This window comes from Oratosquilla oratoria, chromosome 12 (assembly GCF_046742065.1).
Source record: "Oratosquilla oratoria isolate Oo_2021 chromosome 12, ASM4674206v1, whole genome shotgun sequence".
In the NCBI taxonomy this organism is placed as follows: domain Eukaryota; kingdom Metazoa; phylum Arthropoda; class Malacostraca; order Stomatopoda; family Squillidae; genus Oratosquilla; species Oratosquilla oratoria.
In genome coordinates this window covers 25,195,038-25,216,085 of record NC_134788.1, presented here as the reverse complement: position 1 = coordinate 25,216,085, position 21,048 = coordinate 25,195,038, and the positions used below count along the sequence as shown (strand labels likewise).

The window sequence follows — 21,048 nt, the reverse complement described above, 5'->3', positions numbered from 1 at the left end:
GGTCACCATTTATCTAATTTTCCAGTCGACAATAATACTAACAGAAACGAAGAATTATTACTGAACTCAGTCATTGTGCTGAAATGCAACATTCTTTTTGTACCACTGTTATACATTTTATTTGTTATAATGAACGTTTAGCATAGGGGCTGAAGTGTTAACAAATATTTATGCTTCATGTCCCCTCACAAGGATTCTGAAATGTTTACTATATGTTTACTTATACAATGTTTACTAAATGTTTACTTATACAATGAACAAAGGTACTTGGTATGTTTATTAGATATCGGAGGTAATAGTATCTACTACCAATGTAGGATATCTTATTGTCTTTATATTGAATTCTAAAATTTAAAAAATCATAAGTTTGCAAGCATATCATTTGTATCAAAATATATTCTATATATATTTTTTCGAAACAATAATATCCGTCACGGGATATCTAGAGATTGACAAAATGTTTTCTCAGAAAGTTTCGCTCAGTGTTAGTAAGAACACAATTGTCAAAAATCATCTTTTCTATATCTTTAAAGCATTTTTCTCTGCATGTATTTAACGGTTTTATCAGAATGTTTCGTTCAGTGTTAATGTAAACACTTTTCAAAATTCATCGTCTTTTCTATATCTTTAAAACGTTTTTCTCTAGATTTTCTCAAAGTTTCGCTCAGTGTTAATATGAAAAAAATCAAAATTCATGGTCTTTTTTATATTCAAAAGATATTCTCTACATGTGTTTAAGGATTTTCTCAGAATGTTTCACTCAGTGTTAATATGAACAGAATTGCCCAAAATTATTGTATTTTTTTATATTTTATTTATTTATTTTTATCCACGTGTTTAAGGATTTTCTCAATGTTTCGTTCAGTGTTAATATGAACTCAATTGTCAGAATGTTTCGCTCAGTGTTAAAAAGAACATAATTGTCCAAATTTATTGTATTTTCTATACGAGTATTTTTCATATTTACTCTACAAGTGTTTAAGGGTTTTCCCAGAATGTTTCGCTCAGCGTTAATATGAACACAATTGTCAAAAATAATCTTTTCTATATCTTTAAAGCAGTTTTCTCTCCATGTGTTTAAGAAATTTCTCAGAATGTTTTGTTCAGTGTCAAAATGAACATTTCAAGATTCATCGTCTTTTCTATATATCAAAAAAAAATTCTCTGTTTTCTCAGAATGTTTTGCCAAATTTCATTGTATTTTCTATATCTTTAAAACATTTTTCTCGCCACGTGTTTAAGGTTTTTCTCAATGTTTCGTTCAGTGTATATATGAACACAATTATCAAAAGATTTCGTTTAGTAGTAAAATGAACACAATTGTCCAAATTTATCGTATTTTCTATAGAAGTATTTTTCATATTTTCTCTACAAGTGTTTAAGGATTTTCTCAGAATGTTTCGCTCAGTGTTAATATGAACACAATATTCAAAAATCATCTTATTTATGTTTCATGCATTTTTTCTCGGGTTTTCTCAGAATATTTCGTTCATTGTTAATATGAACATTTTTTCAAAATTCATCGTCTTTTCTATATTTTAAAAGTTTTTTCTCTAGGTTTTCTCATAATGTTTCGCTCAGTGTTAATATGAAAACAATTTTCAAAATTCATCGTCTTTTCTATATTAAAAAGTCTCTATACGTGTTTAAGGTTTTTCTCGGAATGTTTCGCTCAGTGTTAATATAAACACAATTGTCAAAATTAATCGTATTTTCTATATTTTCAAAAAAAAATTCTCCACGTGTTTAAGAATTTTCTCAGAATGTTTCGTTTAGTGGCAATATGAACACAATTCTCAGAATATTTCGCTCACTGTTGAAATGAACATAATTGTCAAAATCTATCGTATTTTCTAAACTAGTATTTTTCATATTTTCTCTACAAGGTATTTCTCAGAATATTTCGCTCAGTGTTAATATGAACACAATTGTCAAAAATCATCTTTTCTATATCTTTAGAGCATTGTTCTCTCCACGTGTTTAAGTGTTTTCATTCAGTGTTAATATCAACACTTTTCAAAATTCATCGTCCTTTCTATATTTCTAAAAAGTTTGTAAGGTTTTCTCAGAATGTTTCGCTCAGTGTTAATATAAAAACAATTTTCAAAATTCATCGTCTTTTCTATATTAAAAAAAATTCTCTACACTTGTTTAAGGATTTTCTCATAATGTTTCGCTCAGTGTTAATATGAAAACAATTTTCAAAATTCATCATTTCTTTTATATTAAAAAAAATCTGCACGTGTGAAGGATTTTCTCAGAATGTTTCGTTCAGTGTCAATATGAACACAATTGTCAAAATTCATCGTATTTCCTATATTTTCAAAACATTTTTCTCTCCACGTGTTTAAGATCTTTCTCAGAATGTTTCGTTCAGTGGTAATATGAACACAATTATCAGAATGTTTCGCTCACTATTAGAATTAACATAATTGTCAAAATTTATCGTATTTTCTAAACTAGTATTTTTCATATTTTCTCTACAAGGGTTTTCTCAAAATATTTCGCTCAGTGTTAATATGAACACAATTGTCATCTTTTCTATCTTTAGAGCATTGTTCTCTCCACGTGTTTAGGATTTTCATTCAGTGTTAATATGAACACTTTTCAAAATTCATCGTCTTTTCTATATTTCTAAAACGTTTGTAAGGTTTTCTCAGAATGTTTCGCTCGGTGTTAATATGAAAACAATTTTCAAAATACATCGTCTTTTCTATATTAAAAAAAATCTCTACACTTGTTTAAGGATTTTCTCGTAATGTTTCGCTCAGTGTTAATATAAAAAAATTCAAAATTCATCGTCTCCTATATTAAAAAAATCTCTGCACGTATTTAAGGATTTTCTCAGAATGTTTCGCTCAGTGTTAATATGAACACAATTGTCAAAATTCATCGTATTTCCTATATTTTCAAAATCTTTTTCTCTCCGCGTGTTTAAGAATTTTCTCAGAATGTTTCGTTCAGTGGTAATATGAACACAATTATCAGAATGTTTCGCTCACTGTTAAAATGAGCATAATTGCCAAATTTATCGTATTTTCCAAACTAGTATTTTTCATATTTTCTCTACAAGGGTTTTCTCAGAATATTTCGCTCAGTGAACACAATTGTCAAAAACATCTTTTCTCTATCTTTAGAGCATTGTTCTCTCCACGTGTTTAAAGGTTTTCATTCAGTGTTAATATGAACACTTCAAAATTCATCGTCTTTTCTATATTTCTAAAAAGTTTGTAAGGTTTTCTCAGAATGTTTAGCTCAGTGTTAATATAAAATTCAATTTTCAAAATTCATCGTCTTTTCTATATTAAAAAAATTCTCTACACTTGTTTAAGGATTTTCTCATAATGCTTCGCTCAGTGTTGATATGAACGCAATTGTCAAAATTAATCGTATTTTCTATATGTTTAAAAAAATTCTCACCACGTGTTTAAGAATTTTCTCAGAATATCACATGATGATGCACACTGGAGAGAAGCCTTTTCTTTGTGAAATGTGTGATAAATCATTCTTACATAAGAATCATCTCAACCGACATTTAGTGACGCACACCGGAGAGAAGCCTTTCAAGTGTGACCTGTGCATTGCAGTTTTCTCAAGAATGGATGCTCTCAAATGTCACATGAGGACTCACACTGGAGAGAAGCCATTCAAGTGTGACCTGTGCCATGCAGCTTTTGCAGGAAAGACTGCTCACAAATATCATATGATGATGCACACTGGAGAGAAGCCTTTTCATTGTGAAATGTGTGATAAATCATTCATTCATAAGAATAATCTCGACCAACATGTGGTGACCCATACTGGAGAGAAGCCTTTCCAATGTGACTTGTGTGATTCATATTTCTCACGTAAGACTTCTCTCAAAGAACACATGATGAGCCACACTGGAGAGAAGCCCTTCAAGTGTGACCTGTGTGATGCAGCTTTCTCAATAAAGAGGGGTCTCAAATATCATGAAATGACCCACACTGGAGAGAAGCCTTTCAAGTGTGACCAATGTGATGCAGCTTTCTTAAGAAAGTGTGATCTTAAACATCATGTGATGACCCACACTGGAGAGAAGTCTTTCAAGTGTGAGCTGTGCAATGCAGCTTTTTTACAAAAGAGTTCTCTCAAACGACACGTGATGACCCACACTGGAGAGAAGCCTTTCAAGTGTGACCTCTGTGATACAGCTTTCTCAGAAAAGTGCACTCTCAAATATCATGCAATGGCCCACACTGGAGAGAAGCCCTTCAAGTGTGACCAGTGCAATGCAGCTTTCTCAAGAAAGAGTGCTCTCAAATATCACACGAGGACTCACACTGGAGAGGAGCCTTTCAAGTGTGACCTGTGCCATGCATCTTACTCAGAAAAGAATGCTTTCAAATATCATGTGATGACCCACACTGGAGAGAAGCCTTTCAAGTGTGGCCTGTGCGATGCAGCTTTCTCAGGAAAGACTGGTTTCAAACAACACATGATGACCCACACAGGAGAGAAGCCATTTGAGTGTGACCTGTGTGATGCAGCTTTCTCACAGAAGCAATCTCTCAAACAGCATGTGATGACTCACACTGGAGAGAAGCCTTTCAAGTGTGACCTCTGCGATGCAGCTTTCTCAAGAAAGAATCGTCTTAATCGACACTTGGCGACCCACGATCGAGAGGCACTTAAAGTGTGACCTGTGTGATACACCTTTTTCCTGAGAAAAAGTAATCTAAGATGTCATGTGGTGAGCCATAGGGGAAAGAAGCCTTTTCAGCCTTTTCATGAAGGACTTGTTTCAAATGTCACATTGTCATTCACACTTCCTCATGAAAGGTTGATTTCAAGTATTGCATTATGACCTATGCTGGTGAGAGGCCCCTCCAGTGTGACTTGAGAGATTTAACTTTTCTGTGTGATGGTATGTTCAGCTATTAAGTATTGACCCACTGTTACAGACCTGTTTGACTAATTCATCACACACAAATACTGTCAGTTGTAAATTTTGGTTGACTCCGAATGTTTATGTAATTATGGAAAGCCATCAAGAATGTTAGAGAGTGACATGACTGGTGGCTATAGATACCTGCATATCGTGATGGATACAGTTCTGTTTACTTTAGTATTGTGGAAGGTTGTCTGGAGTATACACCATTGTTACATATGATTTGTGACTGTAGATATAACTATGATAATATATTCAACAGTGTTTATTGAATCACTGGAAATATAACACCCACAGTTTAATGGAGTCTTCTCAGTTGTGATATCAGATGGCATATGATTCTTGCTCATTGTTGTTGAAGAATAAATCCATGATGTTGGATGAGTGGTTTGTTTTTATTATTAACTGAGACAAGAAAAATTTGTACTTTCTAGTAGTAGTTTTGATTGTATTTGTTTATCTTAAGTACCTCCTGAGAAAGAATTTCCTGGTCAAATAGTTTCTGAAATATATTACACCACAACTTCTAGTGCATTTGTCCGCGCTGTATGAAATGTAGTTGTCAATTGATTTGTCAGCATGTAACACATCCTTCTTTGAGTCCTTGGGCAGCGTGCATTGAAGCTTCCTCAATGGTGAGCTTTTTCAGGAAAGACTTTACCGTGGTTATTTGTATATATTATTGTTATTATTTTTTATTTATATTTGTTATCATTATTATTATCACTATTATTTATGTACTATTTTATACATATACATATATGTACGAAAAAAGCTGGAGTTCAGGAACCATGATGAAAAAAGTAAAAAGCACTGGACTCAGAAACAGATAATTTAATCCTGACATTTCGAACACCCTCTGGGGATCATTCTCAGGGGTTACAATGGAGAGGCAGTTAATTCTCCTTTATACATAAAAAAAGCAATGCATGTGGTACACTTGGCGGTCCACTGTTATCATGGACAAAGAAGACTACGAGACAAAGTCCACCACTCTGCTCCAGGACAGAAACACCTGTGAGATTTTTGTCTCTAGACCTGACACTGAAGCTGTAGTAAAAGGTTGAAGGAGAATTGAGAAAGCTAAAAGAAAAACAATTATGGAAAAGGGGTGGAACAAGACGAGGCCAGGGGATTCCATCATTCCCTAGTTTTATGGGTTACCTAAGGTGCACAACGACAGAGTACCTTTGAAACCCATCATTGCCTTCAGTGGGTCCCCCCATACAACTTAGCATTGATGATGACCAAATAACTCAGGCCAGTGGTGGTGAACTTGTTGCAGATGTTGAAGAACTCCAATGAGTTCCTGGAGGAAATTCGAGTCATCAGTGTGAAGGAGGATGAAGTGATGGTTTCGTTTGACATAAAATATGTGTTTACGTTGTTACCACAAGGCCTGGTAAAGTGATCCATCCTACCTGTGCTGAAGAGGATGTGGGGCTTCCTGGAAAATGAGAAACTATCACCAGAGGAACTGATGGGGTTAGTAAGTTGGTGCTTGGATTCTACCTTTTTCAGGTTCAGAGATTTTGTTTACCATCAGAGAGTTGGGACCCCCATGATTTCATCTGTATCAGTAATACTAGCTGAAATCACCATGCAGTGCCTCGAGGAGGAGGTCCTAGTAGCAGTGCCGACATCCTTGAAGCTCTGGGTATGATATGTAGACAACATATTTGCAGTCCTAAAGGAAGGAGAGGTTGACAGTTTGCTCTTGCATCTCAGTTCTAAGAACGAGACTATCCAATTTGAGATGGAGTAGGAGGTGGAAGGTAAATTGCTGTTCCTGAATGTACTGGTGACACATAAAAAAAACTCATCCAGTTGTGTTTACAGGAAGTCAACGCACACCGACCACTTGTTGGGTTATGAGAACAACCACCCGGCATGTCACAAAAGGAATGTGGTGAAGATGTTGTGCAGCAGGGCAGAGAGAGTGTGTTGGTTGGCTCACTAAAAGAAGAGAACAGGCTGAGAAAGGTATTGCAGGCCAATGGGTACCCAATTCAAGTGGTGAAGATGTGGATGGCACCACAAAGGGAAAATGACTGAAGTGCGATACCACAGACAACAAGGGTGATGATCCCTTATGTGAAGGGAGTTTCTGAGATTATGGCAAAACTGCTTTGGAGATGTGGGCTCAATGTGGCACATAAACCAAGCAACACCTTGCACATTGCTCTCATGAAGGTCAAAGATGGAGAGTGCAAGCAGGGGCAGTCTATGAGGTGAAGTGTAAGGACTGCAACATGCACTACATTGGAGAGATAGGGAAAAAGCTGACCATGAGACTGCAAGAACACTGCAGAGCAGTGAACAGGAGGGACCAGAATTTGGCGATATTCAAACATGACTTTGATTGGCAGGGTGCAGAGGTTTTGTACAAAAGCAACAAGGTAGCAGGCTGTTTTTGGATGTGTGGGCTAGTGACAAAAACATAAATGGATCCACCACACTTAACCCTAATTTCAGATGGGCAAGGGAAAGGATGAGCAGGACAGACACCCGAGAGCAGGCGAGAACCTAGGAAGGTTATGAGCAGGAACGGGAGGGGGGCTTTTCATCCACACCCACGCCAGGACAAAATCCCAGACATTTGGTCACTTTGGTAACTGTGACAAAAGAAAAGCAGCCTCTGAGGTGACCTTGCCAAGTGTACCACATATTTCATTTTTGTATATAAAGGATGCGTGCGCATGCATACACACACACACACACAGATCTGAAAGAGAACAGCTTTCCTCACAGAGTAATAGACAGTTGGAACAAGTTAGATGAGAAAGTAGTGTGTGCAAAAACAATACATGAATTCAAAAATAGTTTAGATAAAATGAGATATGAAGACGGGCCACTACGAGCATAGCTCCCCTTCCCGTAAAATACAACTAGGTAAATACACACACACACACACATATATATATATAATATATATATATTCTGTAAGTCTTGAAATAGGTCTAAAATTTTTGTGATTTTCCTTTGTTGTTTTGCCTCTTATTATGAATGCGGTTTTCTCTTTCTGTTTTTTTAAATCAGGCATGGTTTTTGAGTGCTCATGACTGCCCCCCCCCCCACTTATATTTTTTAAGGAGGTATATCCTACATCTTTGGCTGCCTTAGGTTAGTTGTAGGATAAAAAATTTTGGTTATGGTAGACTGAATAACATGATCAGGTGGGGTTTTTACATAAGTGTCCTGGCCCTTCTTTGTCTGGTGATTGGACCTGGTCGGCATGTGTGGGTTAATCTATTTTTCACATGATATGACACATTTTTACTCCCCTCATCCATTTTACCTAAATCAGCTTTTGATGCTTCCTTTTTTTTTTTTTTTTTTTTTTTTTTTGTCAGTAGTGTTATTTTGTGCTTCCTCTTCCTTTGAGATAAACTCTTGTAGATTTTTTAATAAGAGTTCATTATAGTTTTCGTATATTTGTCATTTAGGGTAGCCAGACGTCCTGCTTTAGGCAGCACAGTCCAATTTTGTAGCACTGTGTCCTCCGTCATGTGCTACCTCAAGTAGGTCATCAATTTGTCCTTTTTTGGGCCTGTCAAAAAAAAAAGAATGATGTAGATTACATTAAGTATATTAAAACAGTGTGAATTGAAGGTCACAATAACCAATGATGTAATTTTATCATAATTTCATAAAGTTGCTCCTGGGTGCAACAAAGTGATTCCCAATACTTCTGAGATACTTTAATTTTTAGAAGGTGGTGCACCAGGTGGCACTTGACTTTTACAGTGATAACAATTATCAGAGGCTACTATCTAAACTAGAGGCATCAGATCTGGATCTGAATAAAGTGCATGAACTGCTGATGATGCAAGTGTGAACTATAGAAAACTTAACAGTATTTATAAAAGATAAAAATTGCTCAATAGAAGGTTTTTGCCTCAAACTATCTGGCCTTGCACAGTGCAAGAAAATTTGCTGTAGCCAAACTGGAAATTGATACTGAGAATATAGTGCTCAAAGAGTATGTCCATTGGAGCTACCTCAACTAAAAGCAGCACAGTTGAAGGAATTCTGTAAACTTGTGGAGGTTGATAGCTGCAGTCTGTTCTGGCATGCAGTGACTACATGTCTTTCTCTTTTGCCAGCTATTGACAGAATACTTAAGTAGTGGTAAGTCCTAAAACATTATTTCCAGAGCTTAGGAGTGTCCCAAGGTACTATGGAAGTGCTTTTGAAAATCTGTTTCATCCTCCTCAGTAATTCTTAAATCGATCTTTCACGCTATTGAAAAATGAAAAACCAAAAAGTTCAGCATAACATCAGTATTCAAGTTAATGTCTTAGCTGAAATGTTTTTTATTTATTTATTTTTTCACTTTGCAATCAATACCAAAGTTAGCCAGCTTCCACCAGATGAGTGTAAGAAATGTAAAACAGACTTCATTGTTTGCTATGAAAGAGCCATAAAGTGCTTAAATGATGGGTATTATATCTCTGAAAGCAGCTTTGATAACAATGTCAAACTTTAGCCTAACACATGCCATACCTTTTGGAGAATTTTGTGATGCAGTCAAGGCCTGTAACTTTCATGATATATGGATGAAATATATGAATATTATGGGTTTGTGGAGGCAATTATCAATACTCCTGAGATGATAGAAAACCACAATGTGGAATGTCATCTCAAATTGTTCAGTAAATCTGAGGTGTCTTTCACTAAAATGAGGTAGGTGAGTGCTTATTTTTTCTCTATTACTTGTGGCAATGGTAACACCGAGTTTTTCCAATCACAAACTTGGATTGGAGAAACTAGAAAAACTGCAAGCGGACTCAGTCAAAGCAGAGCTCCGAATCTGTATGAACTTCTCAGAAGGAGGCCCAGCCTGACCAACAGAAAAACCTTGAAGATAGCAAGTAAAGGGGTGAAATACAAAAAAGAAATAGACTGCCATAATGGATGTACGTGGTAAGTAGGTTACTTCCTTTAGTTTGTGGAGAAGTTAATTTACTTGGCATACTGTAAGTTCTGTCGGGTAAAAGTTGATATTTCTTTCAGTTCTTTATGATACATGTATTACATTATATCTTTGACAAATCAACACTTTTGAGTATAATTTGTATATCACATACAACTTATATCCCAACCCCTCAATAAACACAGTTAAATTGAGTTAAAAGTAAATTTCGGCAAAAAAAAAAAAAAATCACTGTTTACATTCTTCTTGGGGTGCCACTTCTGTACAACAATCCAATTTAAGAAGTTAACTTATCTCTCAATTCACTCTGCATTGATCATGATATTGTGACAAATAATACTTTTCTTTACATTCACTGCACAAGTCCACTTCACCCTAATTGAATACAAAGAATTGCTTTATAGTATGAGCAGTTATATAGTACAGACTTGAAAGAATCTTTGAGATTCCTGGGACATCAGTGAGATCCAGAAGTGGCATAGAATTTAGGAGGACAATAGTCATGCAGGTAATAAGCAAGTGTTATTATGTGTACCTGTCAATTGTATACATGCATCTATTGTGTGGTAGAGGCTATTTTTCTTATCTGTTCATAACTTGATGTTGCCTGGTCAGATGGTAGTTCGGATCATATGCAAGCACTGCCTATTTAGTAGGCAGAATATAGTCATGTCACAACACTTATTCATTGTTTACATTCTCACATGATAGGTATGCAATGACCATATATATATACAAAGCCACAAATGAGTTAATATGTTTATTAGGTTACTATATTCAAGGCTAGTTCTTTTCAATGTGAAGTTTGTGGGTAACAGGAGTATCATCCATTATTTGGAACTGGAGTACATCAAGTACATGCAGTGAAATGTCTCGAAAGAGGAACTGTAGCTTCAGAAAATATTAGTAATTTACTTTATATATGAAAGTTACAGAAATAACGTTATTCTCCATAACCTAACCAAAATGTAATCTTGTCTTTGTGATTTATGAGTAAGATAGCCATGGGCACAAATGATTTGTCTTGAAATATTAATTGTAATTAATTCTAAATGACTGAATAACCATAAATCAACTCCCATCATGCAACCCCCCCCCCTCTCTGTCCCCTCATGCAGAAAAGGAGAAGACGGGGAGAAATCCCTTTGGGCTGCATCAAATTTTTGCTCATACATACTTCCTCACCCCCCATCCCCCACCCACTCCCCCCTCATGCATCACAGCATCATCTACACACAACCCCTCTCCATTCACCCCTATCTTCTGTCCTCTCCTGTTCTTCCTCCACAGACATTCCTCTCTTTTGTAATGCCTCTTTCACCCCATCCATCCATCTCATCCTAGGACGCCCCCTCATATTCACTCCTTCCACCTCTGCCTTCCACACTTCTTTTACTAATCTTTCTTCACTCATTCTTTCCATGTGTCCAAATCATTCTAATACTCTTTCATCAACCCTATCTCCCAGTTCCCTTTCCACCCCTGTTCTCCTCACCTCATTTCTCACTCTATCTAGCCTAGTAACCCCTATCATACTTCACAGACATTTCATCTCAAACACATTCAAACTCCTTTCTTCTCTGTTCCTTTCTCATGTTCCATGTTACTGCCCCGTACAATGCTGTCGGCACAATCACTCCTTCATATAACCTCTTAGCATCCATTATCAGATGTCTATTTCTCATTACACTTTTCAATCCACCAAGGCATTTACTCGCTTCCCTCAATCTACATTCTACCTCCACCTCCACTCCTCCCTTTCCTGCCACATTCGCACCCAAGTATCTACAACCATCCACTTCCTCCAGTCTTTCACCTTTAATGCTCACCTCCAGCCTGCTGTCACTCTCTCCCCTTGTACATCTCATCACCTTACTTTTACCCACATTTATCTTCAGCTTCCTTCTTTCACACACCTCCTCAAACTCTGCCACTAACTTCCTCAATCCCTCCTCTGATCCTGCTACAAGCGCAGTGTCATCAGTAAACAACAACTGGCTCACCTCCCACTTTTCTCCATTTTCTTTAATCATCTCCAACCCCTGACCCACTACCCTTGCATTCACCCCTCACACCACCCCCATCCATGTAAAGATTGAACAGCTAGGGCGACATAACACATCCCTGACGAAGTCCCACCTTTACCTCAAACCATTCACTCTCTCTATTTCTAATCCTAACACAAGCTCTACTACTCTTGTAAATGCTCTTGACTGATCATAATAGCTTTCCTCCTATCCCATATATCTGCAGTACCTCCCACAGTGCCTTCCTGTCTACCCTGTCATAAGCTTTTTCCAGATCCATAAAAGCCTAAAAAACATCCTTACCTTTTCCTATAGCTTTCTCACATATGTCTTACCACAAAGATCTGATCTACACAACCCCTACCTGTCCTAAACCCACACTGTTCCTCACCAATTACTCCCTCTGTTCCTCTCCTAATCCTCTCAATCAAGACCCTCCCATAAGCCTTCCCAACTACACTCAACAAGTTGATCCCTCTGAAACTACTACACTCACACTGTTTTAATGTAGTTTTAATGTTTCTTGGTGTGTGTGGGTGTTCTGCTATGTAGTGTAGCGGGTGTGATGTGTTTGTGGTGGCTGCAGCAAGTGTTTGTGTGCCTCTTATGTCGAGGTGGTCCTTGACTTTGAGGACTTTTGTTTCATGGTGTAAAACTACACCCAAAGACCTTTATTACGCACAGATACTCTCTTCTCTTCCTCCACAACCACCAAATACCAGCCTCCGGAAACATATTCATAATCATATCACTCACCGCTCCATTAACACACTGAAAGACAACACACTGCTGCATGCCAGACCCCCTGATATCCACCCTTCTGAATCCTCTCTCCCACGAAAGGACAGAGTCCACTTGGCCAGACTGCGATGCGGTCACCACCCAGCACTTCTAAGCTACCAGAAGAGGCTGGACGACCGTGTTGTGAACAGCTGCCCAGGATGTAACACTTCACCCTATACCATACAACACATAATGGAAGACTGCATTATACACAATCATGCACGCAAACAACACAACATACACTCTATAAAGGATTTGTGGGAAAACCCAGTTTCGGCTGTGGCCTTCCTTGGGGAGACGGGACTGCTCGGACAGACAGTCTAGGGAACGACAACAACAACAACTACACTCACACTTGTCCCCCTTTCTCTTGTAAAGCGGAACTATACAGGCACTCCTTCAGTCCTCCGGCACTCTACCCTCTCTCAAAGAAACATTAGACAACCTCACCAGCCAATCCACCATCACTGTACCTCCTTTCTTCAGACATTCTGCATGGCATCCATCCAGACCAGGTGCCTTACCTGCTCTCATCATCTTAACAGCTGCTTTCACTTCATCCTTCCCTATTTCTCCTCCATTTTCCTCACTCATTCCTCTCATTTTCTTAGCGCTTCCCACTGCAACTACCTTTCCCTCTCTATCCTCCTTCACATTTAGCAACTCCCTAAAATACTCTGCCCACCTTCCTCTCACTGCCTTCTCTTCCGTTATCATCTCTCCATCTGCACCTTTTACCTTTTCTTCTCTACTTGATTCGCCTCCTTTTTCTCTTTTAATTTCCTTCCAAAACATCTTTTTATTGCTTTCAAAGTTTTCTTTCAAACTCTTACCCCACTTCACATCTGCTAAGGATTACAAAGGTGGAGCATGCCGAAAGGAGACCTTTTGGTTCATATCTAGGTCGGATGCGAAAATAATAATAATAATAATGATAATAATAATAATAATAGATTGATAGATGAAAACTATAATAATGTAAATAACAAATAAAATACATAAATGCATAGGTATAGTTAAATAATAAACAGGTAAATAGTAAATAATAATAAATTGACATATAACTATTGATAAATTAAAATCAGACAAATGATAACAAAACAAAAAAATAATATAAAATAAATTATAATCATTACAGCATCTTGCTTAGGTGTTTATCTAAATGATTCTTAAAGCTTCGAACTGAGCTACATTGCATTGCCTCTGCAGGAAGTTTATTCCATTCATTAACTACACGGTTGGCGAAGTTGTTTCTACTCACTTCCAAATTGAATCTATTTCCAGACAGTTTGAGACCATTGTTTCTTGTCTGATTCTCATTCAGTGTGAAAATTTGGTCACTTTTGATGTCAATTCCCTTTAGAATTTTAAAGACCTGTATCAAGTCACCTCTGAGTCTACGCTTTTTTTTTGGGGGGGGGAACAGATTCGTATGTTTTAGTCGATTTTAGTATGATTTATGTTTGATACTTGGAATCAGTTTTGTGGCTCGCCGTTGTACTTTTTCCAATCTGTCTAATGTCTTTAATAAAATTCAGTGACCATACGGAAACAGCATATTCCAAATGTGGACGAATTAACGATTTATAGAGCTTGTTAATGAAAGATGGACCTTTGAAGTCAAAAGATGGCGCAATCAGTCCTAGAATCTTATTTGCTTTCTCAGGGGCTGAAATATACTGCTTAGATAATTTGAGATCATTACTGATAATAAAAAATATAGAAAAAGACGATGAACACTTTTCAGAATTCATCGTCTTTTTCTATATCTTTAAAAAAAATCTCTAGGTTTTCTCAGAATGTTTCGCTCAGTGTTAATATGAAAAAGAAAAATTCAAAATTCATCGTCTTTTCTATATTAAAAAAAATCTCTACATGTGTTTAAGGATTTTTCAGAATGTTTCGCTCAGTGTTGATATGAACAGAATTGCCCAAATCATTGTATTTTTTTATATTTTAAAAATGTTCTCTCCACGTGTTTAAGGGTTTTCTCAATGTTTCGTTCAGTGTTATTATGAACTCAATTGTCAGAATGTTTCGCTCAGTGTTAAAATGAACATGATTGTCAAAATGTATCGTATTTTCTATACGAGTATTGTCCATATTTTCTCTACAAGTGTTTAAGGGTTTTCTCTTAATGTTTCACTTAGTTTTAATATTAAAACAATTGTCAAAAATCATCTTTTCTATATCTGTAAAGCATTTTTTCTGTACGCGTTTAAGGGATTTCTCAATGTTTCGTTCAGTGTTAATATGAACAATTTTCAAAATTCATCGTCTTTTCTATATTTAAAAAAATTCTCTGTTTTCTCAGAATGTTTCGCTCACTGTTAATATGAAAAATTTCAAAATTCATCGTCTTCTATGTCTAAAAAAATCCTTACACTTGTTTAAGGATTTTCTCAGAATGTTTCGCTCAGTGTTAATATGAATACAATTGTCAAAAATCATCGTATTTTCTATATTTTTAAAACATTTTTCTCCACGTGTTTAAGAATTTTCTTAGGATGTTTCCTCCAGTGTTGATATGAACATAATTGTCAGAATGCTTCGCTCAGTGTTAAAATGAACATAATAGTCAAAATTTATTGTATTATCTACATGAGTATTGTTCATATTTTCTCTACAAGTGTTTAAGGATATTTTCAAAATGTATCGCTCAGTGTTAATATGAACACAATTGTCAAAAATAATATTTTCTATATCTTTAAAGCATTTTTCTCTGCACGTGTTTAACGGTTTTCTGAGAATGTTTCGTTCAGTGTTAATATGAGCACTTTTCAAAATTCATCGTCTTTTCTATACTTTTAAAAAGTTTTTCTCTAGGTTTTCTCAATGGTTCGCTTAGTGTTAATATGAAAAAAAATCGTCTTTTCTATATTTAAGAAATTCTCTACATGTGTTTAAGGATTTTCTCAGAATGTTTCGCTCAGTGTTAATATCAACAGAATTGCCAAAAATTATTGTATTTTTTATATTTAAAAAAAATTCTCCACGTGTTTAAGGATTTTCTCAATGTTTCGTTCAGTGTTAATATGAACACAATTGTCAGAATGTTTCGCTCAGTGTTAAAATGAACATAATTGTCAAAATCTATCGTATTATCTATACGAGTGTTATTCATATTTTCTCTACCAGTGTTTAAGGGTTTTCTCATAATGTTTCGCTCAGTGTAAATATGAACACAATTGTCAAAAATAATATTTTCTAAATCTTTAAAGCATTTTTTCTGCACGTGTTTAAGAGATTTCTCAGAATGTTTGTACAGTGTTAATATGAACACTTCAAAATTCATCGTCTTTTCTATATTTTTAAAAGGTTTTTATCTAGGTTTTCTCATAATATTTCGCTCAGTGTTAATATGAAAACAGTTTTCAAAATTCATCGTCTTTTCTATATTAAAAAAATCTACGTGTGTTTAAGGATTTTCTCAGAATGTTTCGCTCAGTGTTAATATGAACACGTGTCAAAATTCATCGTATTTTCTATATGTTTAAAACCTTTTTCTCTTCACATGTTTAAAAATTTTCTCAGAATGTTTCGTTCATTGGTAATATGAACACAATTATCAGAATGTTTCGCTCACTGTTAAAACGAAGATAATTGTCAAAATTTATCGTATTTTCTAAACTATTTTTCATATTTTCTCTACAAGGGTTTTCTCAGAATATTTCGCTCAGTGTTAATACGAACACAATTGTCAAAAATCATCTTTTCTATACCTTTAGAGCATTGTTCTCTCCACGTGTGTAAGGGTTTTCATTCAATGTTGATATGAACAATTTTCAAAATTCATCGTCTTTTCTATATTTCGAAAAAGTTTGTAAGGTTTTCTCAGAATGTTTCGCTCACTGTTAATATGAAAACAATTTTCAAAATTCATCGTCTTTTCTATATTAAAAAACTTCTCTACACTTGTTTAAGGATTTTCTCAATGTTTCGCTCAGTGATAATATGAACGCAATTGTCAAAATTAATCGTATCTTTTCTGTTTAAAACATTTTTCTCACCACGTTTAAATTTTTTTCAGAATGTTTCGTTCAGTATCAATATGAACACAATTGTCAAAATTCATCGTCTTCTCTATATTTTAAAACGTTTCTCTCTAAATGTATAGAAGGATTTTCTCAGAATGTTTCGCTCAGTTTTAATAAGAACACAGTTGTCAAAATTCATCGTCTTTTCTATATTCTTAAAACATTTTTCTTTCCACGGGCTTTCTCACAATTTTTCGTTCAGTGTTACGTAAGGCCACGAGCTGAACTGGAAATTTCGCTCCATGATACTATGACATCTTGATTTCCCTTTCAAGTCGTCATTAGGCAAAAACACAGTCCATTTCCATCTTCAAATGAGGTAAAAATACCGTCGATTTTCATCTTCACACTAGGCAAATATACCGTCGATTTCCATCTTCACACTGGACAAAAATACCGTCGACTTCCATCTTCACACTAAGCTAAAATATCGTCGATTTCCATCTTCACACTAGGCAAAAATACTGTCGATTTCTATCTACACACTATTCACACTAGGCAAAACTGCCGTCGATTTCCATCTACACACGAGGCAAAAATAACGTTGATTTCCATCTTCACACTAGGCAAAAATACCTCCGATATTCTCCTTCATACTAAGCAAAAATGACGTCGATTTACATATACACACTAAGCAAAATTACCGTTGATTTTCATGTACACACTAGGCAAAACTGCCGTCGATTTCCATCTTCACACTAGGCAAAAATAACGTTGATTTCCATATACACACTAAGCAAAATTACAGTTGATTTTCATGTACACACTAGGCAAAACTGCCGTCGACTTCCATCTGCACACTTGGCAAAAATACCGTCGATTTCCTCCTTTATACTAGGCAAAAATGACGTCGATTACCATCATCACGCTAGGCAAAAATACCGTCGATTTCCATCTTCACACTAGGCAAAATGACGTTGATTTCCATGTTCACACTAGGCAAAACTGCCGTCGATTTCCATCTTCACACTTGGCAAAAATACCGTCGATTTCCTCCATACCAGGCAAAAATGACGTCGATTTCTATCTTCACACTAGGCAAAAATGCCGTCGGATTTTGGTTTTCTATGTCGATGTCTTCCTTCACATTTGGCAGAAAAATCGTATATTTTTTATTCTACTCAAGAAAAAAAAAAGCCTTCAACGGGACAGAAATACCGTCAAAATCTACTTACATGGACTTCCTTCACACATGACAAAAATACAGTCGATATTTTTTACCCCAAAACCCGTAAAGGTGTTTTGTCCCTTGAGAATATAAATAAATAAATGAATAAATAAACAAAAATACAAATAGAATAAAGAAAAAATAAAAGAATAATTAAAAAACAAATCACATAAAACGCAATATGTAAATAAGTAAATAAATAGATCAATAGAATTGTTAAACAAAATCAACTTTTACCCTTACACTGCCGTATTCTTGCGCATTGTTTCATGATTTTTTTTAGCTTAGGGTAAAAGCATAATCATTACTTCATTTAGTTTTGTCTTGCCAAAACGATGCTTACTATCTAATTGATATAGTAAAAAATTGCCATGCTTATGCATACTGTTGTTTTGGAGAAATAATGCAAAATATTGGAATAATTTGAGTGAAAATGGGCTATTGGCAACTCGACGGCAGTGCTGGAATATGATTGGCTAAATCATGTCGTCATATTGAATTTAGATCTTGACTAATTTCGAGGATTTCAACGACAAATGATTGGAGCTAAAGAGATGCTAGATGGTGACGTATAGATTCATGAATTGATTTTACATTTTCAAATTATAAATATAAAAAAATACACCTTTAGAATATATCATTTCAAATACTATAAGAATTAGTAAAAGTTGGAAATGATAACTTCCAATACAGTAATAACTACTGTCATCCCTTTCTAGTAGGGGTATGAATTACAATTAATAACAATGAAACATTATATCATGAAGGAACTAATACAGACAGACGAGAAATTAACAATTTCCAATACTTCGCATTCATAGATTTGTATAAGCTAGTGCGTATTAATGTTACTCTTCCAGTTAACTCAGCATCATCGTGCCTAAAGCAACTGAAAACCTACTTGTGTAACAGTAGCGGTGACAAACGTACCAGTAACCTTGGAGTATTAAACATCAATTCCCAAAGGGCAAAGATGTTAGACAGGGATATGGTTATCGATGCATTTGCTGCCAACCATAGGAATAGGCGTATCATTTTAAAGTAGGTGGAACGATGTATTTCCTGAGATATATCATCGTGAGTTTCTCTTTTTTTTTTTAACTTTATCTGTTTATGGTTGAAATCCATGAAATGTCAAAACATCAAGGATTTACTGGCTTTTTCATATGAAGGACATTAAATGAAGAAAACATGTATTTCTAGCTGTTAAAAACTATTCTTAAGGAACAACTTGCAATTAAGTTTAGCGAGAGGATTAATTTTTTTTTATCGAAATATGTAAATAGTTTCTAGGTAAGTGCTTATGTTTCAAAAGTGTTTGTTCAGCTATATATGAATTTCATTTTCATTCATATAAATGTTTTACAGACCGTAAAACCTTTTTTTTTTTTTTTCAATTTTTGTTTATTCGACAATTGAAGAAATATAGCCTACTTCAAGTAATGCTTCATGAAGCAATTTACACAGACGTATATGCTACATGGGTTAAAAGGGTGATTAGATGCCAGGGCCCACAATACTATATAAGAAGCTTTTGAATTTCCACACTGGCCCTGAATTTCCTATGGCATGTACTGCATAATGAATTGGTCACGGTAAAAAAAATATACACTTGATTTCCTTCCTTACCCAATTACACAATTTGATGATTGACAGACAATAATACCCCATTCATAGACATTTAATCCAGCTCAAGAAACCCTAGTCACAGTCTTGCCCAAAGTACCGTGTCATTTTTTGCAACCTAAGTGGAATAGCAGCTCGGTGAAGTGATAATATTAGACTTCCAGCCGTGGGTTTGGAAACTCGATATACTTCACTCGAACAATAGATAAGTGAGGTTAGAAAATAAAATTTTTTTTTACCGGGATCAAAACAGCATGTTATGCCTCCCATGTTCAGATGTTCGTGAATGATCATCATCTGAGTTTATTTTCTGAGACCCCCCCACCTCGTCAACATGTTGAGTCCCTCCTCAGCCCCCAACAAAAAATCCTAGCAGAGCTCCCGTCAGGGCGGTGCCCCTGGACCCCACCAAGGATCCTTGGCCGGCCCCTTTGACCCCATGGCGGACCTTGGACTACGCCTTTCGGATTGCCGCTAACGCGGAAATTATAGTACTATAAGCCACCCCAAAATTTTGCTCAGCCCCCCCTTAGCCTCCCCAACTAAAAATTCCTGGCGCCGCCGCTGCAAATTATAATGTGGATTTCAAAGACTGCATTTCCTAGGTTTGACCTTACTATTCTAAACGCCTAACTGTTGTTTGGTAAAATCTCAAGGAGCATGAGGTCCAATTAAAGATCTATTTAATTATTGCCCATCATTACGTACAAATGGTTACACAATAATAATATCAAACAATAGAAAGCGATAGAAACACGCAGAGATCAAGGATACATTAGAAATGCATATATATAGATTACGTAAACACAATGTGTTATACTGGTCATTCAACATAAACGATGTTAAAACATGTAGGAACCACAAAAAAGTGTTACTTCGCTATGCGATCTACAGTCAATTAATGTGCACTATAGCAGCGGAATAGGAGTAAAGAAATCAACGACGGAGTAGCCATTGCTGTAAGATGCAGGCTTGAAGCATAAAATAGTACCGCGCTTGGAAGATTCAATACCAACCGTACATATAGAAACAAACAGAGGCCCCTTTGAGTATAAGAAAAAGGAAACTAAAACACATAGGCCCAGATTTCCCAATTTACATTTGACAGATTCCTTGAAGATGTCTCAAACAGACGAAAACGGTCGGTCACCATTTATCTAATTTTCCAGTCGACAATAATACTAACAGAAACGAAGAATTATTACTGAACTCAGTCATTGTGCTGAAATGCAACATTCTTTTTGTACCACTGTTATACATTTTATTTGTTATAATGAACGTTTAGCATAGGGGCTGAAGTGTTAACAAATATTTATGCTTCATGTCCCCTCACAAGGATTCTGAAATGTTTACTATATGTTTACTTATACAATGTTTACTAAATGTTTACTAAATGTTTACTTATACAATGAACAAAGGTACTTGGTATGTTTATTAGATATCGGAGGTAATAGTATCTACTACCAATGTAGGATATCTTATTGTCTTTATATTGAATTCTAAAATTTAAAAAATCATAAGTTTGCAAGCATATCATTTGTATCAAAATATATTCTATA

General features: G+C 35.6%; 2 protein-coding genes across 2 annotated transcripts in view; one reads left to right on the top strand and one right to left on the bottom strand.

Moving 5' to 3' along the window:
* The first annotated feature begins 3,480 nt into the window (after positions 1 to 3,480).
* Positions 3,481 to 5,490, top strand: LOC143030607 (uncharacterized). The gene has a single exon (XM_076193772.1). It carries the CDS (start codon positions 3,491 to 3,493, stop codon positions 4,661 to 4,663), a length of 1,173 nt encoding a protein of 390 aa, XP_076049887.1. The 5' UTR covers positions 3,481 to 3,490; the 3' UTR covers positions 4,664 to 5,490.
* Positions 5,491 to 8,048: 2,558 nt separating this feature from the next.
* Positions 8,049 to 21,048, bottom strand: part of LOC143032040 (uncharacterized) — a 114,942-nt gene continuing 101,942 nt past the window's right edge. Inside the window, exon 3 of the mRNA XM_076196507.1 lies at positions 8,049 to 8,462. The gene's annotated coding sequence lies outside the window, so the exon portion shown is untranslated. The remainder of the gene's footprint in view (positions 8,463 to 21,048) is intronic.